General features: G+C 56.5%; 1 protein-coding gene across 1 annotated transcript; it reads right to left on the bottom strand.

Annotated features, from left to right (window-relative positions):
• Positions 1-3,278: 3,278 nt before the first annotated feature.
• Positions 3,279-18,131, bottom strand: WNT6 (Wnt family member 6). The gene is made up of 4 exons (XM_027050424.2): positions 17,847-18,131; positions 7,874-8,094; positions 7,292-7,626; positions 3,279-5,699 (listed from the first exon to the last, which is right to left on the bottom strand). Exons 1-4 carry the CDS (start codon positions 17,924-17,926, stop codon positions 5,238-5,240), a joined length of 1,098 nt encoding a protein of 365 aa, XP_026906225.1. The 5' UTR covers positions 17,927-18,131; the 3' UTR covers positions 3,279-5,237.
• Positions 18,132-18,345: the final 214 nt, after the last annotated feature.

Raw genomic sequence — 18,345 nt, 5'->3', positions numbered from 1 at the left:
GGCAATGGGGGGAGCAGTCTGGCTGGACAGCAGGAAAACAGCCGGGGGCAGGAAGCAGTCTGCGTCAGCCAGAGCCTTGTTTGACCCCAGCCGCCCCCTGCCCTCCCCACTCTCCTTCACCATGCTGCAGGACAGGGACAGCTTGGGACTAGAGTTTGGGGAGGGTTTGGGGTATGGGGAAGGATAGGGCAGGACCAGACTCAGCACAGGAAGGTAGGCAGGAGCCTGAGATGGGAGAAGGCACCACAGGGACAAGCCAGGCTGTTGGGGAAACTGAGACCCAGAAAGGATTAGGAAGAGGCCCAACCTGGGACAGGGAATGGCTTCATAATCCAGCTTGCAGACCTCCTTACTCCCCAGATACAGCTCACACTAGCCTTTCCAGGCTTGATGCCTCATCATAGGTATCCCCTGGGGTACGCCATTGTGGGGAATACTGATTCCCGGTCCAATGCAGCTGAATCAGCCTGTCGGGGGGCTAGGCCTGGGGGTCTGCATTTCTAGCAGTAGCCCAAGTGATTTTCATGAGGACCACATTTGGGAAATTCTGCTGACCTGCTTGAGGGACTGATTTCTTTTTCCTTTGACCTGCCTCTGCCGAGGGGAGGTCTCTTTGCTCCCCCACCCTCTAACAGCTCAAGAAATACAGAGGTGTAAAAGAGAGGGAGAAGTCCCTTTCTTTGAAAATCCCAGGAGGCAAATAACGATTCTCAAGCCTTGTTTGCACTGGGGCGTAGTTCTGGCCTGATGTCATGAGGGTCTAAAAGTACCCAAGCCTGGGGCACTTCTCAGTGCAGAGAGGAGAGGGCATATGTAGGCACAGGGGCCTTGGCATATGTGGAGATGAGGCCCAGAAAGAGTGTGTGACTGGAGCCCCAGTCCCAAATGACCCCTGCCATGGGCAAGCCCCTATCAGCAACCCCCAGACCCCACCCTGGCCCTGCCCTTGGCTCTGGCCCTCAGCCCAGCCCCAGCCCCCGCAGCCGCCAGCTGAGACCACAATTACAGGGGCCACTGGGGGTTGGGGGGGGGCACCAGAGATCAAAGGCAGCTCAGAGAATGGTTCCAGCTGTGGCAACCCTGGAGGAGGTTACAGGGAAGGGAGGGCTAGAGGAGGCACCAGGGTGAGAACAGGTGGGACTCTCACAGCCCCAACCCGGACCAGGCCAAGCTCAGTCCTGATGTTCTGCAAGAGAACATCTTGGTGAAGAGGAGGGGCAAGCAGCCCCAGACCGAGAAGAGAGCTTTTTATCCCATCCTTCAGGCCTCAGGGACCAGTGCCCCTCAGCAAGGTAAGGGGGGATAACTGGCTGCTTTAGTCCCCCAAACTCCTAGTGTATTTGGTCATTGGAAGGAAGGGGAAATGAGCCCTTGGCCTTAGGCTGATCCTGGGCCTTCCAGCAGCTTCCCCACCCATCTGCCTGCATTCTGGCTGTCCCTGATGTGGTCATGCACACATCTGGGGCGCCTCTGTGCTCTTCCCCCATGTCCCTGGTACCACATGTCCCCCACCACTCAGCCAGCAGGGAACCTTCATGGCTCAGACTGTGCCTGGGGCTGAGCAGCTGGGTAAGCAAGGGGGTTGGGGGGGGGCGTATTTCTGAGCTCTGCTTCCAGCCTTCTTCCCAGGAAGCAGCGCAAGAGCACAGAGCCATCTCTGAGCTTAAAGATGACCAAAATAATGTTCAAAATGGTGCCTCTCAGGCCAAGGCTCTCACCCTTCACAGAAGGCGGTTCCCAGACTCCTGCTGAGCTTGGTCAGGGGAAATGGACCACCAACATGAGACCGTCGGTTTGAAGATTGCAGTGCTCTCTTCCAGTGTACTAAAAAGCTATCAGGCACCCCCATTCCATGACGGGAGAACTGAGGCTCAGAGAAATTAATTGACTTGATCAAGGTCAAGCTGGCAAACTAGGCCTTTCCTCACTGTTATCATGTTACTTCCTCTGAATTCCTTTTCACCTGCTTGGGGTGGTGTCAGTTCATGCCACTGTCTTAGTTTCCTTCTCTGGCTCATGGGGGAGTCTAGCATCACCTACTCCACACCACGCACCAAGACCTGGCAATAGACACTGGGACGCAGGCGTCCGCCCCTAGGTCTGGGTCAGCCCAGAGGTCCGAGACAGTCTGGAACCCTAGCAGCTTGGCCCAAGCTGGTCCGTGGGTCTCCTTGCTTCCTTTCATCCTACCCTCTCCTGTCCACGGCTCTCTGAGTTCCCCAGATGCTTGCAGGTCCTGTCTGTTGGTCCCTGTTAATAGGGAAGCTGGGCTCTGTGCACCCTCTTGTGGTCCCTGAGAGAAGTGCAGGAGATTTTTTTTTTTTTAAGTATTGAACCCAGCTCTGGGGAAGGCAGAGCCCTGAAGGTAACTGTAATTTAGGAAGCTTCATTTTTCCTCCATGCTGCCCATGATGCCAGTTCCACTCTCACCCTTGGTAAGTTGTCAAACCCCCTTGAGTAGAAGAGGTTCTGAGTCCAGATTCTCTGAAGTTCGGGCATTTGAAGGTTCTGAGCCCAACTTCCCTGAAGCTCGGGCGTTTGACCTAAAGGAGTCAGGATGAGGCAGGAAGGAAAATTCAGATGCCCTTTCCTTCCCACTGCAGCTTGATACCCCTCTCCACATATGCCTCACTCTGGGATCCCAAACGTGATTCTTGAGGGCTGAACCAGGCTAGGTCAAGAGGCAGATGCAGAGGCATTGTGGGGAGGGAGGACAGATACACTGAAAGCCATGGTTAAGGTCTGTTACATCCAGGGTGAGTTCCCCTTCCTTCTGCTTCACTGAAAAACTCTACTCTCCTCCCTGTGCCCCCAATACCTGTGGTCTTAGCTCAGGCTGCCAGTCCCAGTCACGGTAGTACATCTTCCAAACCAGGACAGTTACTGGTTTGGGGGTGGGCAAGTGACCCCAGCTGACCAAATCAGGGTCTTCCTTAGGACTTTGGCTGGGAAAGCCATTCCTTTTTAGATCACCAGCTCTAAGAATGTGGGCATAGGGCTGACATATAGAGAAGGTCTATCTGCAGCAGGAGATAATGAAGGCAGTGTGAAAAGAAGGGCAGAGATAAGCTAGAAACCATAGATGTTGGGGGGGCGGGTAGTGAGGGAAGAAGACAAGGGAGAAAGACCTATGACATCGTCTGGCCCTCTGGGTTCAGTTTTGCTTGAATTCAGTCTCACCCCTGCACTTCCCAGGTAATTAATTCCCTTTTAATTGCTTTTCATAGTTAATTCCCTTGACCTAAGCTCGTTTGAGTTGAGTATCTTCATTTGCAATCAAGGTCTGCCCAATACCTGCAAGGCATCAGTTCTCTATTCCCACTCGCACAGAAACTACCATTTATTAAATATAAGCCTGACATAAACTATCGTGCTACATGCTATGCTAAGTGCTTTTCATGTCTCAGAAGAATCCTCCCCATGGTTCTATGAGGATGTGAATGGTCCTGATAATGGTGCCACTCTCCCAGTGAGAGATGGTGTCCCTTTCCCCTTCCCTTGAATTTTCACTGGTTCTGTGACTTGTGTCGAGCAACAGGGAGTGACAGCAATGCTGCGTCACTTCCAAGGCTGGACCGTAAGGAGCTCTTCTGCCTTCACACTCAACATGTCCATCTTGAAAGCCAGCCTAGGTAAGAAGTGTAACTAAACCAAGGCCCCCATGCTGTAAGGAAGCCCAAGCTAGCCACATGGAGAGGAGGAGACCCTGGAGGAGCTCTGAGGCACTACTTAGACATATGAGTCAAGCCTCTTAGACTGTTCAGCCTGGCCCAGCCACTGCAGAAGGCAGCTAGGTGAATGACCACAACCATTGGTCCCTGCCATAAGGAGCAGAGCCACCAAGCTGAACTCTGAAAAAAATCCTAACCTAAAGGATCAGGAGAAGTAATTAGTCGGGGGTCGTTTGTTATGCAGCAATGGATAACTGAAACATGATGGTATTCCATTATATAGACAAAGAAACTGAGGTTAACATGCCTATATTGTAAACTTCTTAGCAGCAGCAGCAGCAGCTTCAAACACAGAGTGCCTGAATCCAAAGCTCATGCTTTGCCTACACACCTAGGCAGTCATTCTCTCCTGCAGTATTTGGACTGTGGGAAAATTGGGGCTCTGAATCCTAGCCACTTGCCTATGGCCCCGCCCCATTCTCTCTGCGGGAAGATGGAGGCATGAGATCCAGCTCTGGAGAACCCAGAACCTCCAACCTTTCCTCCCTGTCCCTGCAGCCTCGACATCAGCTTTCTGAGAAAGAACCAGAAGGGAGGAAATGTGTTTGGGTGCCCGGAGAAACTTGGGACAACTTTGCATCCTCCCCCACTGAGTATGATTAGAAATGCTGATCGGGGCAGTCTTTTCAATGAAGTTAGTTTTGGTGGTTAAAAAGCCTGATGTTACTAATAACATAATCTCATCACATTCTACAGTTTATAAAGTGCTTTAATCCTATGGGCTTGGGTGGCCCTAGAAGTCTACCCTCAAAGTCCCCAAGAATCACAGAAACAGAAGGGCAGATAAAGGTGTCACCCTCTCCAGAGAAGATGAGGGCTGGACTGAGAGCTGAGTACACTACCAGAGGCTTTTGGTCTTCTTTTCCTAGACCTTTTCAGTCTGTCCCTTTAAAGAAGGACAGCTAGGTTTTTCCCAGCTTGCAGGTCCAGGCCAGAGATGTTTGACAAGGGTGAACCAGAAGAATCCGCACTCTTCTCCACGGTTGCCAGGAGAACCTAATTCAGTAGGGGAGATAGGGACCTAAGGTGATAACCCCTGAGATGCTAGTTCTATCAAAACCATCTTCCTTTACACACTCCTTCGGAAGCCTGGCCCCATGGTGGCCCCCAGGAGGCCAGCTCCCTCCCAAACTGTGGGCCCAGTCCTATTGGTTTAAATATTTTTATTGATACTAAACTCACCCACCCACCCCATAGCCAGCAGTTCTAAGGCGTCCTGCGTCCAGAGGCCTCGAGTTTGGCTCTTTGCTTTCCATATGGGGGCCAAAGAGCGAGAGGGACTACATGGCCTCCCCCGGGGGGCCTCCCGAGCGCTCCCCCGGGGTGGATGGCCTTCAGCGCCCCTCGCTTTCGTGGGCGGGCGTGTATCTCACGCCCGGCCGCCTCACAGTTGGCGGAGGCCTGGAAGATGGACCTTCGCTGCGAGCAGCGGGGCAGCGCCCCCTCCGGAGTCCAGAGGTCCCGCAGACGCCGAGGGGCGCGCGGTTTGGAGAGCCGGACGGCGCGTCAGAGGCAGAGGCTGAGCTCCTTGCGCACGCGGCAGCGGTGGCACTGCACCACACAGCACCAGTGGAAGCGACACAGGCAGTTCTCCTCGAGCTGCACGCTCTCCTGGCGGTGCCCGCGGCCGCAGCACAGCAGGTCACAGCCGCTGAGGTCCAGGGCACTGCTGTTGCAGGCGCGGCCGCGCGTGCCCGGCGAGCCGGTGCGCCGATTGGGAGCGCAGAAGTCGGGCGAGTCGGCGGCGTAGAGCAGGTCGGCGCGGCCCGGCGGCTTAAGAGTGCGGACCGCGGGCAGCAGAGCCTTGCCGTCGTTGGTTCCCATGACACGCGAGGCGCCGTGGAAGCGCTCGAGCAGCCGCGCGCCCACCTCCCGGAACGGGGGCAGCTTCTGCCAGCAGGTTCGCAGCGCGCACGAGCCCGACAGCCCATGGCACTTGCACTCGGTGCGCGTGTGGCTCCGTACGGCCTGCAGGGAGCAAAGGAGCCGGCGGATGCGGACAGATTGGGGGTACGGGGTGGGGGAAAGGTCCAGAGGACCGACAAAAAATTAGATGGGGAGGGTGAGGTGGACGGAAGAGAGAAAAGAGCAGACCAAAACCAAGAGAGCGCAAGGTGGAGAGGAGGAAACCCAGGGAGCAACAGCTCCGAGAGAAGGAAAAATTACAAAGTTGGAAGAGTGAGAGGAGTTGGGGGGAGTGGGGTGCAGTGTGCAGCAGAGATCGCAGGACGCAAAGTCAGGGAATGGGAGAGAGAGAAAGCAGAACTGACGGCTGGGGTGAGAGTCTCCCTAGAGGCAGGGAGGGGTTGCAGCTGTCGTGCTCTATTCCTCCTGCCAACCTCCTTCTGCCAACAGGGCCCCCTCGTTGCTGCCCCTCTCGGCCCCAGACAGGGCTGAGCAGAGCCAGCCTCCTGGGCGTCTGACAGGTATGTGGGCCTGTCTGGACATTCCTCTCTGGGCCCCCTCTTACTCCCTGCCTGATGCCTCAGGGCTGAACCCTAGAGGACACAGGATGTGAGGGGGGGGGGGAGTCCCTAGAGCATCTTAGAACTAAGGCATAGGTTTCAGGATGGCCGACGGTGAATGCATTACTGAGAACCAGAATCCAGAACCCCTGCCCCTTATTTGCAATTTGTGCCTGAAGCTGGGGTCTAAGAGTCACAACCCCACTAAGATTTATGGTGTCAGATGACTCAGCAATATCCTCTGTGGAAGCTCTGAGTCCAGAGGCCAACCTGAAATGCAGACTTGTGCGCCCCCCTCCCCTTCCCAGGTTTCTTTCCTTTCTCACCCTCCCTCCTGGAAACATCTGACCGAGAGCTGTGGGTGGGGGTGGGGGTATGGGGACTCCTCCTTGCAGAGGGAAGGGGAGAGGCAGGGCCCAGTCTGGGGTTGGTGGGCAGCCAGTTGGCAAATGCCCAGATTCAGTCACAGCTTTCCTGGCCTTTAGCTGACTCCCTCCTACCTTCACCAGCCTTGTCTTTCACACCTTTCCAAGCCTTCCTTGGCCACGTTCTGGCCCTTTTCCCTGGCCTCCCTCACTTCTCCCAACTCCTCCACCTCCAGACCTTTGCCCCAGCTTCTATCTTCTCTTTCATCCCCAGCTTTTGTCACCCTCCTCTGTCCCTGTGCTGGTAGCCAGATCTCTACCTATCCCAGCCTTTGCCTCACCTGTCGGGTCTCAGAGGTTTGTCTTCCCTACCTGAGGTCCTGAGTCCTCTTCTCTGGGTGTCCCCTCCCCATCCTGCCCACTAGATCACCAGCTCTAGGCCTTCCTAGGCCTCCCAAGGGACTCCCTCTTCTAGCCTGGCCACCTTGCCTCCCACATGCCCATCCACATGCCCCCAGCCAGTCTTCCCAAGTGCGCCCTTTCTGCCTCGCTGGCTCCCACACACATTAACATACTCCTGCACATACACGCCCTCATTCGCACCCCCATTTCCTCACACGTCTACAAACACGCTCCCGCACACCCCACCGTCACCCACGTCCACTCACACCTACCCATACCCACACATTCATACCCACACACTCTCTTACACACCCCTGCCCATACTCACCAGCCGGCCGGCCTCGTTGTTGTGCAGTTGCACCAACGCACGGATGTCTCCGCGTCCCCGCTTGTGCCGCGCGTCCATAAAGAGCCTCGACTTCTCGTCCCCGAAGTCCACGTCGTCGCCGCAGCCCCCCCACTCCCAGGCGGCGCTGCCGTCGGGGGAGCCGGCGGGGCCGGGGGGCCCAGGGGTGCCGGGCAGGCCCGGGGGACGCGGCGGGGCCCGCCCTCGGGGCGCCTGGCAGCCGCACTGCAGCAGCTCGCCCATGGAGCAGGCCTGCGTGACGGCGTGGCTGGCGCCCGCGGCCGTTATAGCGAACACGAAGGCCGTCTCCCGGATGTCTGCGGGCCGGGCGCAGGATGGGGGAAGTCAGCCGGCAGGGACCGAGGCTGGGTCCCCGGGGGTGGCGGGGAGGGGGGAGGCGCTGCGGTGGGCAAGGCAGCATGGCTGGGAGGCAGGGTCGGGACAGGGTACCCACAGACCGGCGGGAGAGGTGGGGCTCCCGCAGCCGCCGCCCCCCCCAACCCCCCCTCTCCTCTGATCCCCGAAAAGAAAAAGCAGCCCCCCAGGTGCTCTCCCCACACTGACCCTGCTGCAGGATGCGCCCGAAGGCCTTGCTGTGGCTGGAGCAGTTCCAGCGGCGGAATCGGAACTGGAACTGGCACTCCCGCACCCCGAGCCGGGCGCCCCGGGCTAGCTCTGCCACCACCTCTGGCTCGGCCTGGCACAACTCAGCCTGCCGCCCTGCCAGCCGCCGCGCTTTCCTGCAGATGCTGGTAGGATCCATGACCAAGGGGCTGCCCACCGCCCTGGAAAGCAAAGAACAGCACGTCCAAGGTATGACTCAAAGGGCTGGGGCAGGGGCGGGGGCGGGGAGGGAGGCCAGTCCCGCTCAGCCCACAGCTAGGCGCTGGGACGCGCCTCTTCTCTCCCCCCACCCCAACTGAGTGTGAGATTGTCCCATCTGGTTCTCTTACTGTCCCATGTCCCCTTTCACTAGAGTTGAGACCGAAATTGCTATAGAGCAAGGATTCAGCCTTATCCTTCTGTGCACATCTTCATTAATAAGTCCTTCTAGGAATTTGACTCAAGGTGAGGGCACCCAGCACCAGGTGAGCCAAAAGGGAGACAAAGAACAGGCCTGACCCCAAAGGGTGATGAAGCTCACACCCCCTCTCTAGCTCAGTTTCTCCTTCTGTAAAACGGGAAGGTTGGGCTTTGATCCCTAAGGTGGGCCCTTGCACGAGGGTATCCTCTATCTCTCTGAGCTGGAGAGCAGGAGGAAGTAGCTGGGGGACTGAGTCTCTGAAGCATTATGGTGAAGTAAGTGACACTACCCTTCCGTTCCAGGGTCTGTGACTTTTTCAGAGCAGGATGGCCGGCAAGGCAGGCCAGGCACTGACGTCACTGGTTGTGACCTAACTGGTTTGGGGAAGGGGAATGCCTGTTTGGCTTGGTATGGGTAAAGACCGAATGGGAAGTTCCACACACTTCCAGAAATCCTTCCGTTCCCAGCCTTCATTCCACCTAAGGAGAGAGCTGTTATTTGGTTTCCATAGACCAGACCCCTGAAGGTTAAGGTTACTCGCAGCTGAGTGGAACTCCTTGAATCAGATCGCTCTTATTTGATGAACGCTTAGCTGTGGTCCCTGTGCTGCAGGAATGAGTGGGCGGAGCACTTGGACCTGAGAGTAATTTGAGATCACACAAAAACCCTTTAGCAGAGGACAGAAAAAGACTCCGGGTGGGGAGAAGTAGCACCAGGAGATAGAAAATGTCGAGGAAAATGGTAGGAGATAGGTGCCAAAGGTCAAGGTGGCCTACTTTTCATTTTAGCCTTTATGCCCATCGGCCCCCCTGTCCCCATTTGCTCCACAAGAACAGGCTGCCCAGGCATGTTCTGGCCCCACAACAATGAGATGTAATGGGCTTGAACAGCAGCAAGAAGAATTTAGGTCTTAAGGTAGAACTTCTCAACTCTGGGGAGCGCGATGCTTAAAGAGGCCGTTGCAAGAAGATGTGTAAGTTCAGTTCTTTCTAAGGTCTCCTACTCCCCCCTCCCCAACACACACACCCCACCCCATCAGATCATTGTCAGCCTCCCCACCCAAGTAGTCCTGGAGCCAAAATTCTTTTCTCAGTGAAGAGTTATAGTCCAGACTCCTTCCTCCATGCTTAGGACCTGACCATCACTGCATTCCAACTGCAGCTTGGAAAGGTCCAGCCCCAGCCCATTCCCAACCCTAGAAAAGTGGTGGATGGAGCAGTGGATAGTGTGTGACATGGATAGGGCAGCACAAGGTGGTTCCCAGTGGCCCAGTGACCACAAGAGTTTATCAGTCTCTTTCTCTCTCTCCGTGTATCATCGATCCTCCCCTACCCCCATCCGTTTATCCACCTCATTACAAAAAGGATTTGAGAAAGCTTCCAGCATGGTTATATAGGGTCAGTAGATAAGACTATGAGCACCTTGGGAGTTAGAACTGACATTTTCTTTTGTTTCCTGTGGCAGATTTTTAGGTGCTTAATTCATATTTCCCCCAATTTTTGTTATGAAAATGTGCAAATGATTACTATAATACTACAATATTACAAATGATTATTCTAATACTACAACGAACACCATTTAATCCATGTTTTTGAATGAATGAATGAATGAATGAATGAATGAATGAGGCTTCTAAGGAGAATGTCCTCATTTGAGTCCAGGCCCTTGTCCACATGAGATTCCATGACTGCTAATCAGCTTCCTCTCTCTCCACCCCTCCTCTGCCCACCCCCCACTGGATGCAGAGGCAGGGAAGCAGGCCTCCCCATGACTGTCCAGCTCCTTTCCTGCCACCTGATTGTCCAGGCCTCCACCTGGGAATCTGGGGCTCTGCAAACTCTTCTTCCCCAAATCACCCCACCCCCCATGCCACTAAGCTCCCCAGTCTCTCTTCCCAGCCCTGCCCTCTGCTAACTCCCTAATTTCCCAAGGTTGACTGGTTTTATCCTCTCAAGGTTACTCTGACCCCATCCCTCTCCTCTCCCTCCTCCTGCCCTAGGGAAGCAAGAGAGGGTGGGGGTATGCAGGGAGAAAAGCAAAAACCTCCTGACCTTGTCTGCTTGCCAGGGGCTAGAGATAGGAGAGAAATCGGGAGGAGCAGGAAGGATAGGGCCCTCCCGGAGGTGGGGCCAGCCCTTTGCAGGGTTGAGGGGCTGCCCCAGAGTCAGTTGCTGGTCCGGGTCTGGCTCCCCAGGCTGGCTTGCTGCCTGGGAACAAGGCTTGTTTACAAGCTGGTCAGGAGGAGGGATGGGCAGTAGTAGCAGCTAGAATCCCAAGGGACCAGCTTGCTCCCTGCCCTCCCGTCCTCGCTCCCATCCCCAAGTCACAGGAAAGGAAAGTCCAGAAGAGGAGTGGGGGTGGGGGGGTAGGGCATCGGGCAAAACATCAAGCGTCACTTCTGCACCCTGGTCTCTGTCAACTCTGGGTGAGCTGAGCCACTGTGGGCAAGTCAGCTCTCTCTCTGCGCTTCAGAAATAGGAGAAGTTGCCCGAGAAGCTCCCTTGTCCCCTCCAAGTTAACACTGGACATAACATCAAGAAATAACTCCCCCATCTCCCCTCTTTCTTTACCCTCCTTTCTTCCCTTCTGCTTCCTTAGGGAATCAACTCTGCTTTTTTGGCCTCTGAGTCAGCATTGGCCTGGGTCAGCCCAGAGAAGATGTACCCTTTTGGGAGCATCTGCTCGTTTGGGGAGCTAAGCACAGTGGTGTAGGAGTTATATAATATATAGCAGGTAGGATCTGAGATCCTAATCAAATAGCCATTCCTGGGCATAGAAAAAATGAGGCTAGTCCTAAAGGAAATCTTGCAGACAAGAAGGGACAGGCCTAAGGTTGGCCATTCTAACTGGCTTGGCAGATGCCAAAATCTCCCTCCCAGGACCTTGGTTGGTAGAGTCGATAGCCAAGTGAGGTGGCGTTAGGGACAGCCAGCTCCTACTGGCAACATCTGTAGCTCTAAGCCCTGGGGGCCCCAGGTTCTGGCCTAACCTACCTTTCCGTCTCCAGATTCAGAGGGCCAAAGGGAATGCCAGAAACCGTCTACTCCTACTCTACCCACTTCACCCCCGTTATACAGACGAACATCTGAGGAAAGAGGTGGCCGACCTTGGCCACTCAATGGAGGAATCCGTACTTCCAAGAAGTTTAGGTGAATGTTATTTTTTAAGTTTATTTGTTTATTTTGAGAAAGAGAGGGAGCATGTGTGTGTGCGGGGGAGGGGCTGTCAGCTCAGGGCCCCACACAGGGCTCGAACTCATGAACCAAACCTTGTGATCATGACCAGAGCCGAAATCGAGAATCAGACGCTCAACCAACTGAGCCACCCAGGCACCTCTGGGTGAATCTCTTTAAAACCAAAGGGACTGGAGGGAATGACCACGTGGGGTTTCGGAAGAGCTGAGATGCCCTCGCACACCATCCTCCACACAGCCCTTCTGCCAAGCAGGGTTGGCTCACTGCATCCATCCCAGATTACACCTCCAGCTTTCTGGACTCAGAGCTACCCCCTCCCAATCCCCAAGTCATCAAAATCACACCCGGCATCTTTCCGAGCTCACCTCAGATCCCTGTCGCCCCTGAGCCCAGCCCTCACTGACCACCCCTCCCCCCCATCACCTCAGGTGTCGCTCATCTGGGGGTGCTCATTATCCTGCCAGTGGCATAACTATTTTGTCGTGTAGCCCTGTCTTCTCTCTCCACTTAGGTGAAAGACACACTAAAGACAAAGATCTCACGCTGTCACGATGTCACGATGTGTCACGATGTCATTCGTGGCACACGTGCAGAGTCTGGGGAGTCTGTGACTTGGGTTTCGATCTGGGCTCCGCCATTTGCTTCTCCTAAGACGTCAGCAAGTCCCTTGCATGTGAAGTGGGCACTTAATATTTGTTGAATGAATGAGACCTGACCTTCGCAACCTCAGTGTCCATGACCGTCAAATGGGAATCATGATACCTGACAACTTCCCTGGTACACATGAGAAGAGCCTGCCCAGACGGTGAGCTCTAGCAAAGTGCTTTTTGTCCTCCCATTCACACCCCCATTCGTGTCTTGGGCCTGCACAGAGCAGGGCAAATGGTAGGAATGCAGGCAACTGTTTGTGGATTCACGAGAACACCCTTTTCTCCAGCTGTCTGCCCTGACTTCTCAGCTGGGATCCCTGTGTTCCTTCCTCCCTCACCGGCCCTGCCTGTGAACCAGAAGCACCCTCCGGGACCCTCCCCTTCCCCAGAGAGCACTCCTGAGTGGATTATCGAGGCCAAGGAGATCACAGACCCTTTTGGTGCCCGACTTCCTCTGAAGGGCCTCCTGGCCAGCCACCCTCTATTTCCTCACACTCCCCACCCCCAGGGTCCTTAGTCTGACCCCCACCTCCTAGGAGCCAGCAGAGGGAGCCCTGAGCCCTGGGGCTGTGGGTGGGGGCTGTATGGGGGTGGGGAGGTGGGTGGTGGAGAAGGGGCAGAAAAATGTTGCCTGACGGCTGCTGAGGCGGCTGGGCCCGGGCCTGTGCCCGCCCGCCTGTCCTGTCCTGCTCTGTCTAACTCGATAATTACTGCTCCCCATCCCCCAGCCACTACCCCCACCCCAAACACCACATCAAAGCCAGTGATGCCCCAGCTCCATTAACCCCTGCCTCCCCACCGCCCACCAGATACCCCATTCCACCCCTCTCCCACGCTGGCCCAATTTGGTTCCCTCTGCCCCGTCCTGGACACTGTCCTTCCCACCTCCTCACGCTGCTCTCCTTCTCATGGCTCTTGGAAGAGGCAGGGGCTTTCCCTTCCCTGATGAACGTCACCAGTCAAGAGGGCTTCCTACTGGTCAGGGCTGTGGGAGGCAAAGGAGTGGACACATTGACCGCCCCCCCCCCCAACACACACTGGATTCTCTGAGGAGAATCTGTCATGTGTCTTCTGCTCTCCCATAGTGAGGTGGGGAGCACCCATGTGAAGGTGGGGGTGGGGAGCAGAAAGGGCCTGTGGAAGGCCCTGTACCCCTTTCCTGACCGCACCCCCCCCACCCCTCACTGCACGCAGGGATGAGGTACTCGGCAGGAGGTAGACTCCCAGCCCTAGTGCTCACTGCCTGCATTCTGGATGGCCTGAGGCAAGTCCCCTCCAGTTCCTGGACTTTGCTGGACTTCTAACCATAAGTGAAATGATTGGCCTAGATGATCTCCAAGTCCTCTCTAGATCTAATTTCTAATTTCTGGCTTAAATGGAGGGCTTGGAGCTGGAGGAACCAGCTTTGGAGGCCAGGTGGAAAACCGGAGCTCCCTCCCAGCGACGTTTTCCCTCCCTCAGCTCCTCCTCAGGTGGATCAGGGGAAGCACCCAAGGTCTCGCCCCACCCCGCCTCCGGCAGGAAGGAAGACATAGGCTAGAGGGCGCTGTGCCCAGTCCCTAGGAACAGGCTTCTGTGTTCCCTAGCGCCTCCGGCTCCGGCTGGCCAGGCGCCCTGCTGCTGCCAGCCTGACCCCGGCCCCGGCTTCCCCACCCCGCCCTCGCCTCATCCCCTCCACAGCTGCATTTCTCCATCAAAGTACACATTCTGGAATCCCCCTCGCTGGGCCCTGGTGATCAAACTTCCCACTGACCTCCCCCCACCAACTCCTGGCTTCCGATGAGAACGGGGCAGGAGGGGGCTGCCCCCCCCTCCAGGAAATGTCACAGTGCCAGGGCTCTGGTGGGCTTGGGGCATGCTCTGGCCCAGATAGAGCCAGCCTCCTTTTGCCCCTGCCCTTTTCTGCTCACAGCCCCATTGTCTCCCTCCAGGGGAAGCTGCCAAGGCGGGAGGCCTGGAGGGGGGTACTGGGTAGCCACCCCACCCCAGTTCCCACCCCGCCGGGAGCTTGGTGGGGGCCAGGAATAGGACTGCCCACAAAGGGTCAGATAAAGACAGGATGGAGGAGGATGGCCAAGCCCAGCCTGGGGTGGAGGGGGGATCCCAGCTGGAAAACCTGGGTGTCATGAAGAAGCCTGGGTCCTTTCCCTGACTCCCTGTGGGGCCAGAGATGAGGTTGTCCTAGGCCTCTGGTTCCTGTTTCCTTTCCATAATGGGTGAGGGGGAGTGGGGGGGGGGACCGGAGAAAGGCAAGATGAGATGGGGGAAGGGAGTGAGACTGGGTGGTATTTTTGCTAGTGGAACAAGGGGGGAGGGTTGTTTTCTTTCATAGAAAATATAAAACAGAAAGAGGAAAGAGGAAGAGAGAAGGGAGATTGATTTGATCTATTCTGTGAGAGTGAGCTATTTTCCACATGCACTGATTGAGAGCATAAATAAAGATGGGTCAGACATTGAGGAGAACTTCCTGGGGGAGGGTGGGAGGGGCTCAGAGAGCAGGCTGGTGGGGTGGGCACTGGTGACCAGGAAGCCACAGACTTTCTCTCTCTGCCTCGGTCTCAAAATGGGATCTGTCGGGGCCAGGGCACATGCTGGATGGCCTGCAGGCAGTGGGCTGGACAAGATGACCTCAAGAGAGCCTGGCCAATGTCCTGGAATCTGGGATTCTGTGATTTACAAAGATATGGTTACAGATGGGAGAGAGACAGACAGAGAGGCCGGAGGCAGAGTTTAGAAAGCATGCATTGCATGGAGGGGGAATGAGGGGGAGGGGGAAAGGAAGCGGAAGGGAGACTTCTCTGGAACCTGGAGCCAGGTACCTGAGCCTATTCCAGGCCCTGGATCATTCCCCTACAGGAGCCTCCTTTCCTAATCAAGACAATCCAGTCACTCAGCGTTCCTGGGGTCCTCTCTGTTCCCACCCTGGAGGCTATTAGCATGTCAGGATGGTGTGCAGGGCTGCTGCTTCCCTGCCTACTGCTAGAGCCCCAGCCCGGCTAGCATTCTCTGAGAAGCAGGGAAAAGAGGGCCAGCCAGCAGGTCAAAGAATGACCTGGAAGCCCCTAGCCTGATAAAGTTACTAGCCTAAGTGAAGCTGGGGTAAAGGGCAGTGTGGGGGTGGGGGGTGGGCAAAGAGTGACGGGAGCCTTAGGCCACCAGGGATGCTGGGTCCAGCCCACCAGCCCAAGCCTGATCTCAGAGAGCAATGGTAGGATGGGGTGGGGACAAGAGTGTCAGCAAGTAGAGTCAAAGATCCCAAGAAAGGAATCTGGGCTCAGACCAAAGGAATGAAGTATCAGAAACAGAGGAGAGTGAGGGGGCCAGTGCAGGTGGGAGAGGCAGGTTCTCTGTGGGAAGCATCTGAGCGAGGCAGTTGCTGGACACCTTATCACCCCAGCCTCTCACTCTTCACCCAGCTTGCTCTGCAGCTGCAGCCATGAAGGCCCCTGTGTTCTCCTACACCTGCCCTCCTCACCTCCGCCCCCACTCCCTGCTTCCCAGCTTCAGGGTCAGTCTCCAAGGGACCAGACCTCTCTCCCTCTGGCTTGTCACCCACCCACCAGCCCCTCTTGAACAAAAGAACCCCCACAATACAAGCCCCAGGAAGGTGAAGCAACCAATTCAGCAACATTCCACAATACTTCCCCAGCACCTTTAGCCTCCAGGGCCCAAAGACAAAGGCTCTGACTTCCCGGAGCAAGGAAGAGAGACCACAGAGGGGACGGTTGTCAGTAAAACGCAGTAACTGGCATGGTTGTCCCATGCATGGGGTGCAGTAGGAACACACAGAAGGCAAGGGAGGAAAGACAAAAAGACAGTGTCGTGGAAGATGTGCTGTTCTAACTGGAAAGATGACAATGAGCTGGATAAATGGAAAAGGAGAGGAGGGAGGGCGGCTACCATCTGGGAGAGACCTCTGACCCCATACCTTGAGAAAGGGCAAAATTAGAAATGTGTGTCTGGGAAACAAGACAGAGATTCTTTTACAAAGTTTTGCTTGGGACTCTTGGAATTTTAAATTTAAATTAATCCTTTTCACCCCTACAAACTCTAGCCTGGAAAACCCACAGCGTGGAGGAGGAGACTTACACTTATGGATGGAGCACCTCCCAGTGTCAGATCATTTTGTAGATCCTCCCATCTAATCCTCCTATTTAGCTTACCAGGTAGGGAGACTGTTTCCCAGTTTTAAAGTTGAGACGTTGAGGCGCAGGGAGAAGTGAGTTGCCCAAGGTCACAGACTTATTGTCGGCCGAGATTAGATCTCAGGTCTGTCTATTTCAAAACTGACACAGCATTATAGCAAACCAGGATCGAAGGACGCATGTTCCCTGGCCGGGACCTGGGTCATCCTAGATTTGCTCCCTCACTGACACCCCCAAGGGACATCTCTCCCGCATCACGGAAGAGGGATAGCAGCCAGCAGCTCCCTGTGTGGGCATCCAGCTCTCCCGGGGGAAGAAGGATCTGCCTGCCCCACCCCTCCATCCAAATGGGGTGGGGGGGGGAGGGTGGAAGAGGAGCGGAGGATAGGGAATCCAGCCAATGACATGGCCCTATGCAAATAGACCAGACCCTGCTTTCTTAGGATTGGCTGGCGCATCAGCAGTATTGTCCAAGTCCCTCCTCTTTAAACTCTGATCTATTCCAGGCGGGTCTTTGCAGCTCCAGAGAGACTAGGAAGGAAAAGAAAGTCTCCGGGATCCGGATCTCTGAGAGGTCTCGACCAGGCACCCACCTTTCCAGTTGCTGTCCATCCCCAAGGCTCAAAGTTCCCGCGACCTTAGCTGCGTAGGTGTCTGCTCTAGCTAGGGCCCTGTCTGGAGGCCAGGTCTGGGAAGACGTCCCCATCTCCTGGCTGGCCAGGCCTCCCTCTCTTCCACCACGACCCTTCACGATTCTCAGTACCTCCCGAGCTGCATTTTTTTCATTTCTGACCCCCCACATCTGGAAGGGTCGGAGCCTAGGTCCCTTTCCTGTCTTTCCTCCTCTTCTTTGCTCTGGGGGAAGGATGTAGAGAAAACCGCGGTCCTGACTCAGTTTCCCTTTACGTTTTTTCCCCGCCACTACCACTTTGAAGTAGCACTCAGCTTCTCAGCGAGAAGCTGGTGGGTTGTTGAGCAAAGTAAGGCGGGGAAGAGACAGCTGTTGGACCTTCCCTGCTTTGTGGCTTACCACCTTGTTCTTCTCTTTCCCACAAATCCAGTCCTCCTCCCCTAAATCCAGGGCCCTCCTCACACACTCTTTTCTTTGGATCTCTCACTGCAGATCCTCCCGCTGTCTACCCGGTAGCTCTTTCCTACCCGCGTGCCAGTTCCTTGAGGACCTGGATTGAGCGCATAACCGGAGGGGGTTGAAAGAGAGTGGGGAGGGTGTGTAGCACAAGGTAGGAGGAAATACAATAGAATGTGCGGGGTGTGGGTTTAGGAACATCTGAGTGGCAGTTTAGAAGTGGCCCAGGCGGTGTCTGGCAGGAGAGCGGCACGCACCTCCCGGCACCTCCCCAGCTGCCCTAGGGCTGGGTTCCCGCTCGCTCGCAGGTACTGCCCAGAGGCAGCGGGACCGCGTTTCTGAGCCACCCGCCACCCCTCCCCGCCAGTCAGTCCCAAAGTCCCCACCCTTGAGCTTCAGGAGCCACACGGGGACAGCCAGCCCGACACAGCACTCACCACCACAGTCCGCCGACGTGCGCGGGACACAGGAGCAGCAACAGCAGCAGCCCGAGGAGGGAGGGCGCGGGCGGCAGCATCGTGAGCGCTCTACCGCGGGCCGGTGCGGTCAGGGGGCGAGGCTGCGGGGCCAGCCGGTGCGCGCGGCGGCGCGGGCTTCAGGGCGAGCGCGGCTACGGCGGCGGCGGCGGCCGGGAGGCGATGGCTCCGGCGGCGGCGGGGGGGCCCATCGCGGGCGAGGAGGGCGCGGCGGAGGCGGAGAGCGGACGGGGCAGCCAGCGCCTGTGTCTCCCGCCGAGCTCGCTCGGGAGAAGAAATCAGAGCCGGGGGCGGGGGTGGGAGGGGAGCTGGGCCCGGTCGGGGGCGGGGGCCAGGGGGGCCGTGGGGTGGCAGTTGCGACAGTCAGGCGGCGGGACTCCCGGGAGGGAGCCGTGCGCCCCGGGGCTGGAGGCGCGGAGCTCCGCGGAGGGCGGGTGCGAGGTCCCGGGGCGGGGCCCGA

Source organism: Acinonyx jubatus, chromosome C1 (genome assembly GCF_027475565.1).
Source record: "Acinonyx jubatus isolate Ajub_Pintada_27869175 chromosome C1, VMU_Ajub_asm_v1.0, whole genome shotgun sequence".
Taxonomy (NCBI): domain Eukaryota; kingdom Metazoa; phylum Chordata; class Mammalia; order Carnivora; family Felidae; genus Acinonyx; species Acinonyx jubatus.
The sequence above is the reverse complement of the archived record's forward strand: the minus strand, read 5'-3'. Positions and strand labels throughout refer to the sequence as shown.

Excerpts from the sequence above, each read along its gene's own strand:
- WNT6 (XM_027050424.2), bottom strand. The coding sequence starts at position 17,926 with ATGCTGCCGCCCGCGCCCTCCCTCCTCGGGCTGCTGCTGTTGCTGCTC. Across the intron at positions 8,095-17,846 it reads CACGTCGGCGGACTGTGGTG|GGCGGTGGGCAGCCCCTTGG; the intron begins GTGAGTGCTGTG and ends TTTGCTTTCCAG. Across the intron at positions 7,627-7,873 it reads CGGGCGCATCCTGCAGCAGG|ACATCCGGGAGACGGCCTTC; the intron begins GTCAGTGTGGGG and ends CCCGGCCCGCAG.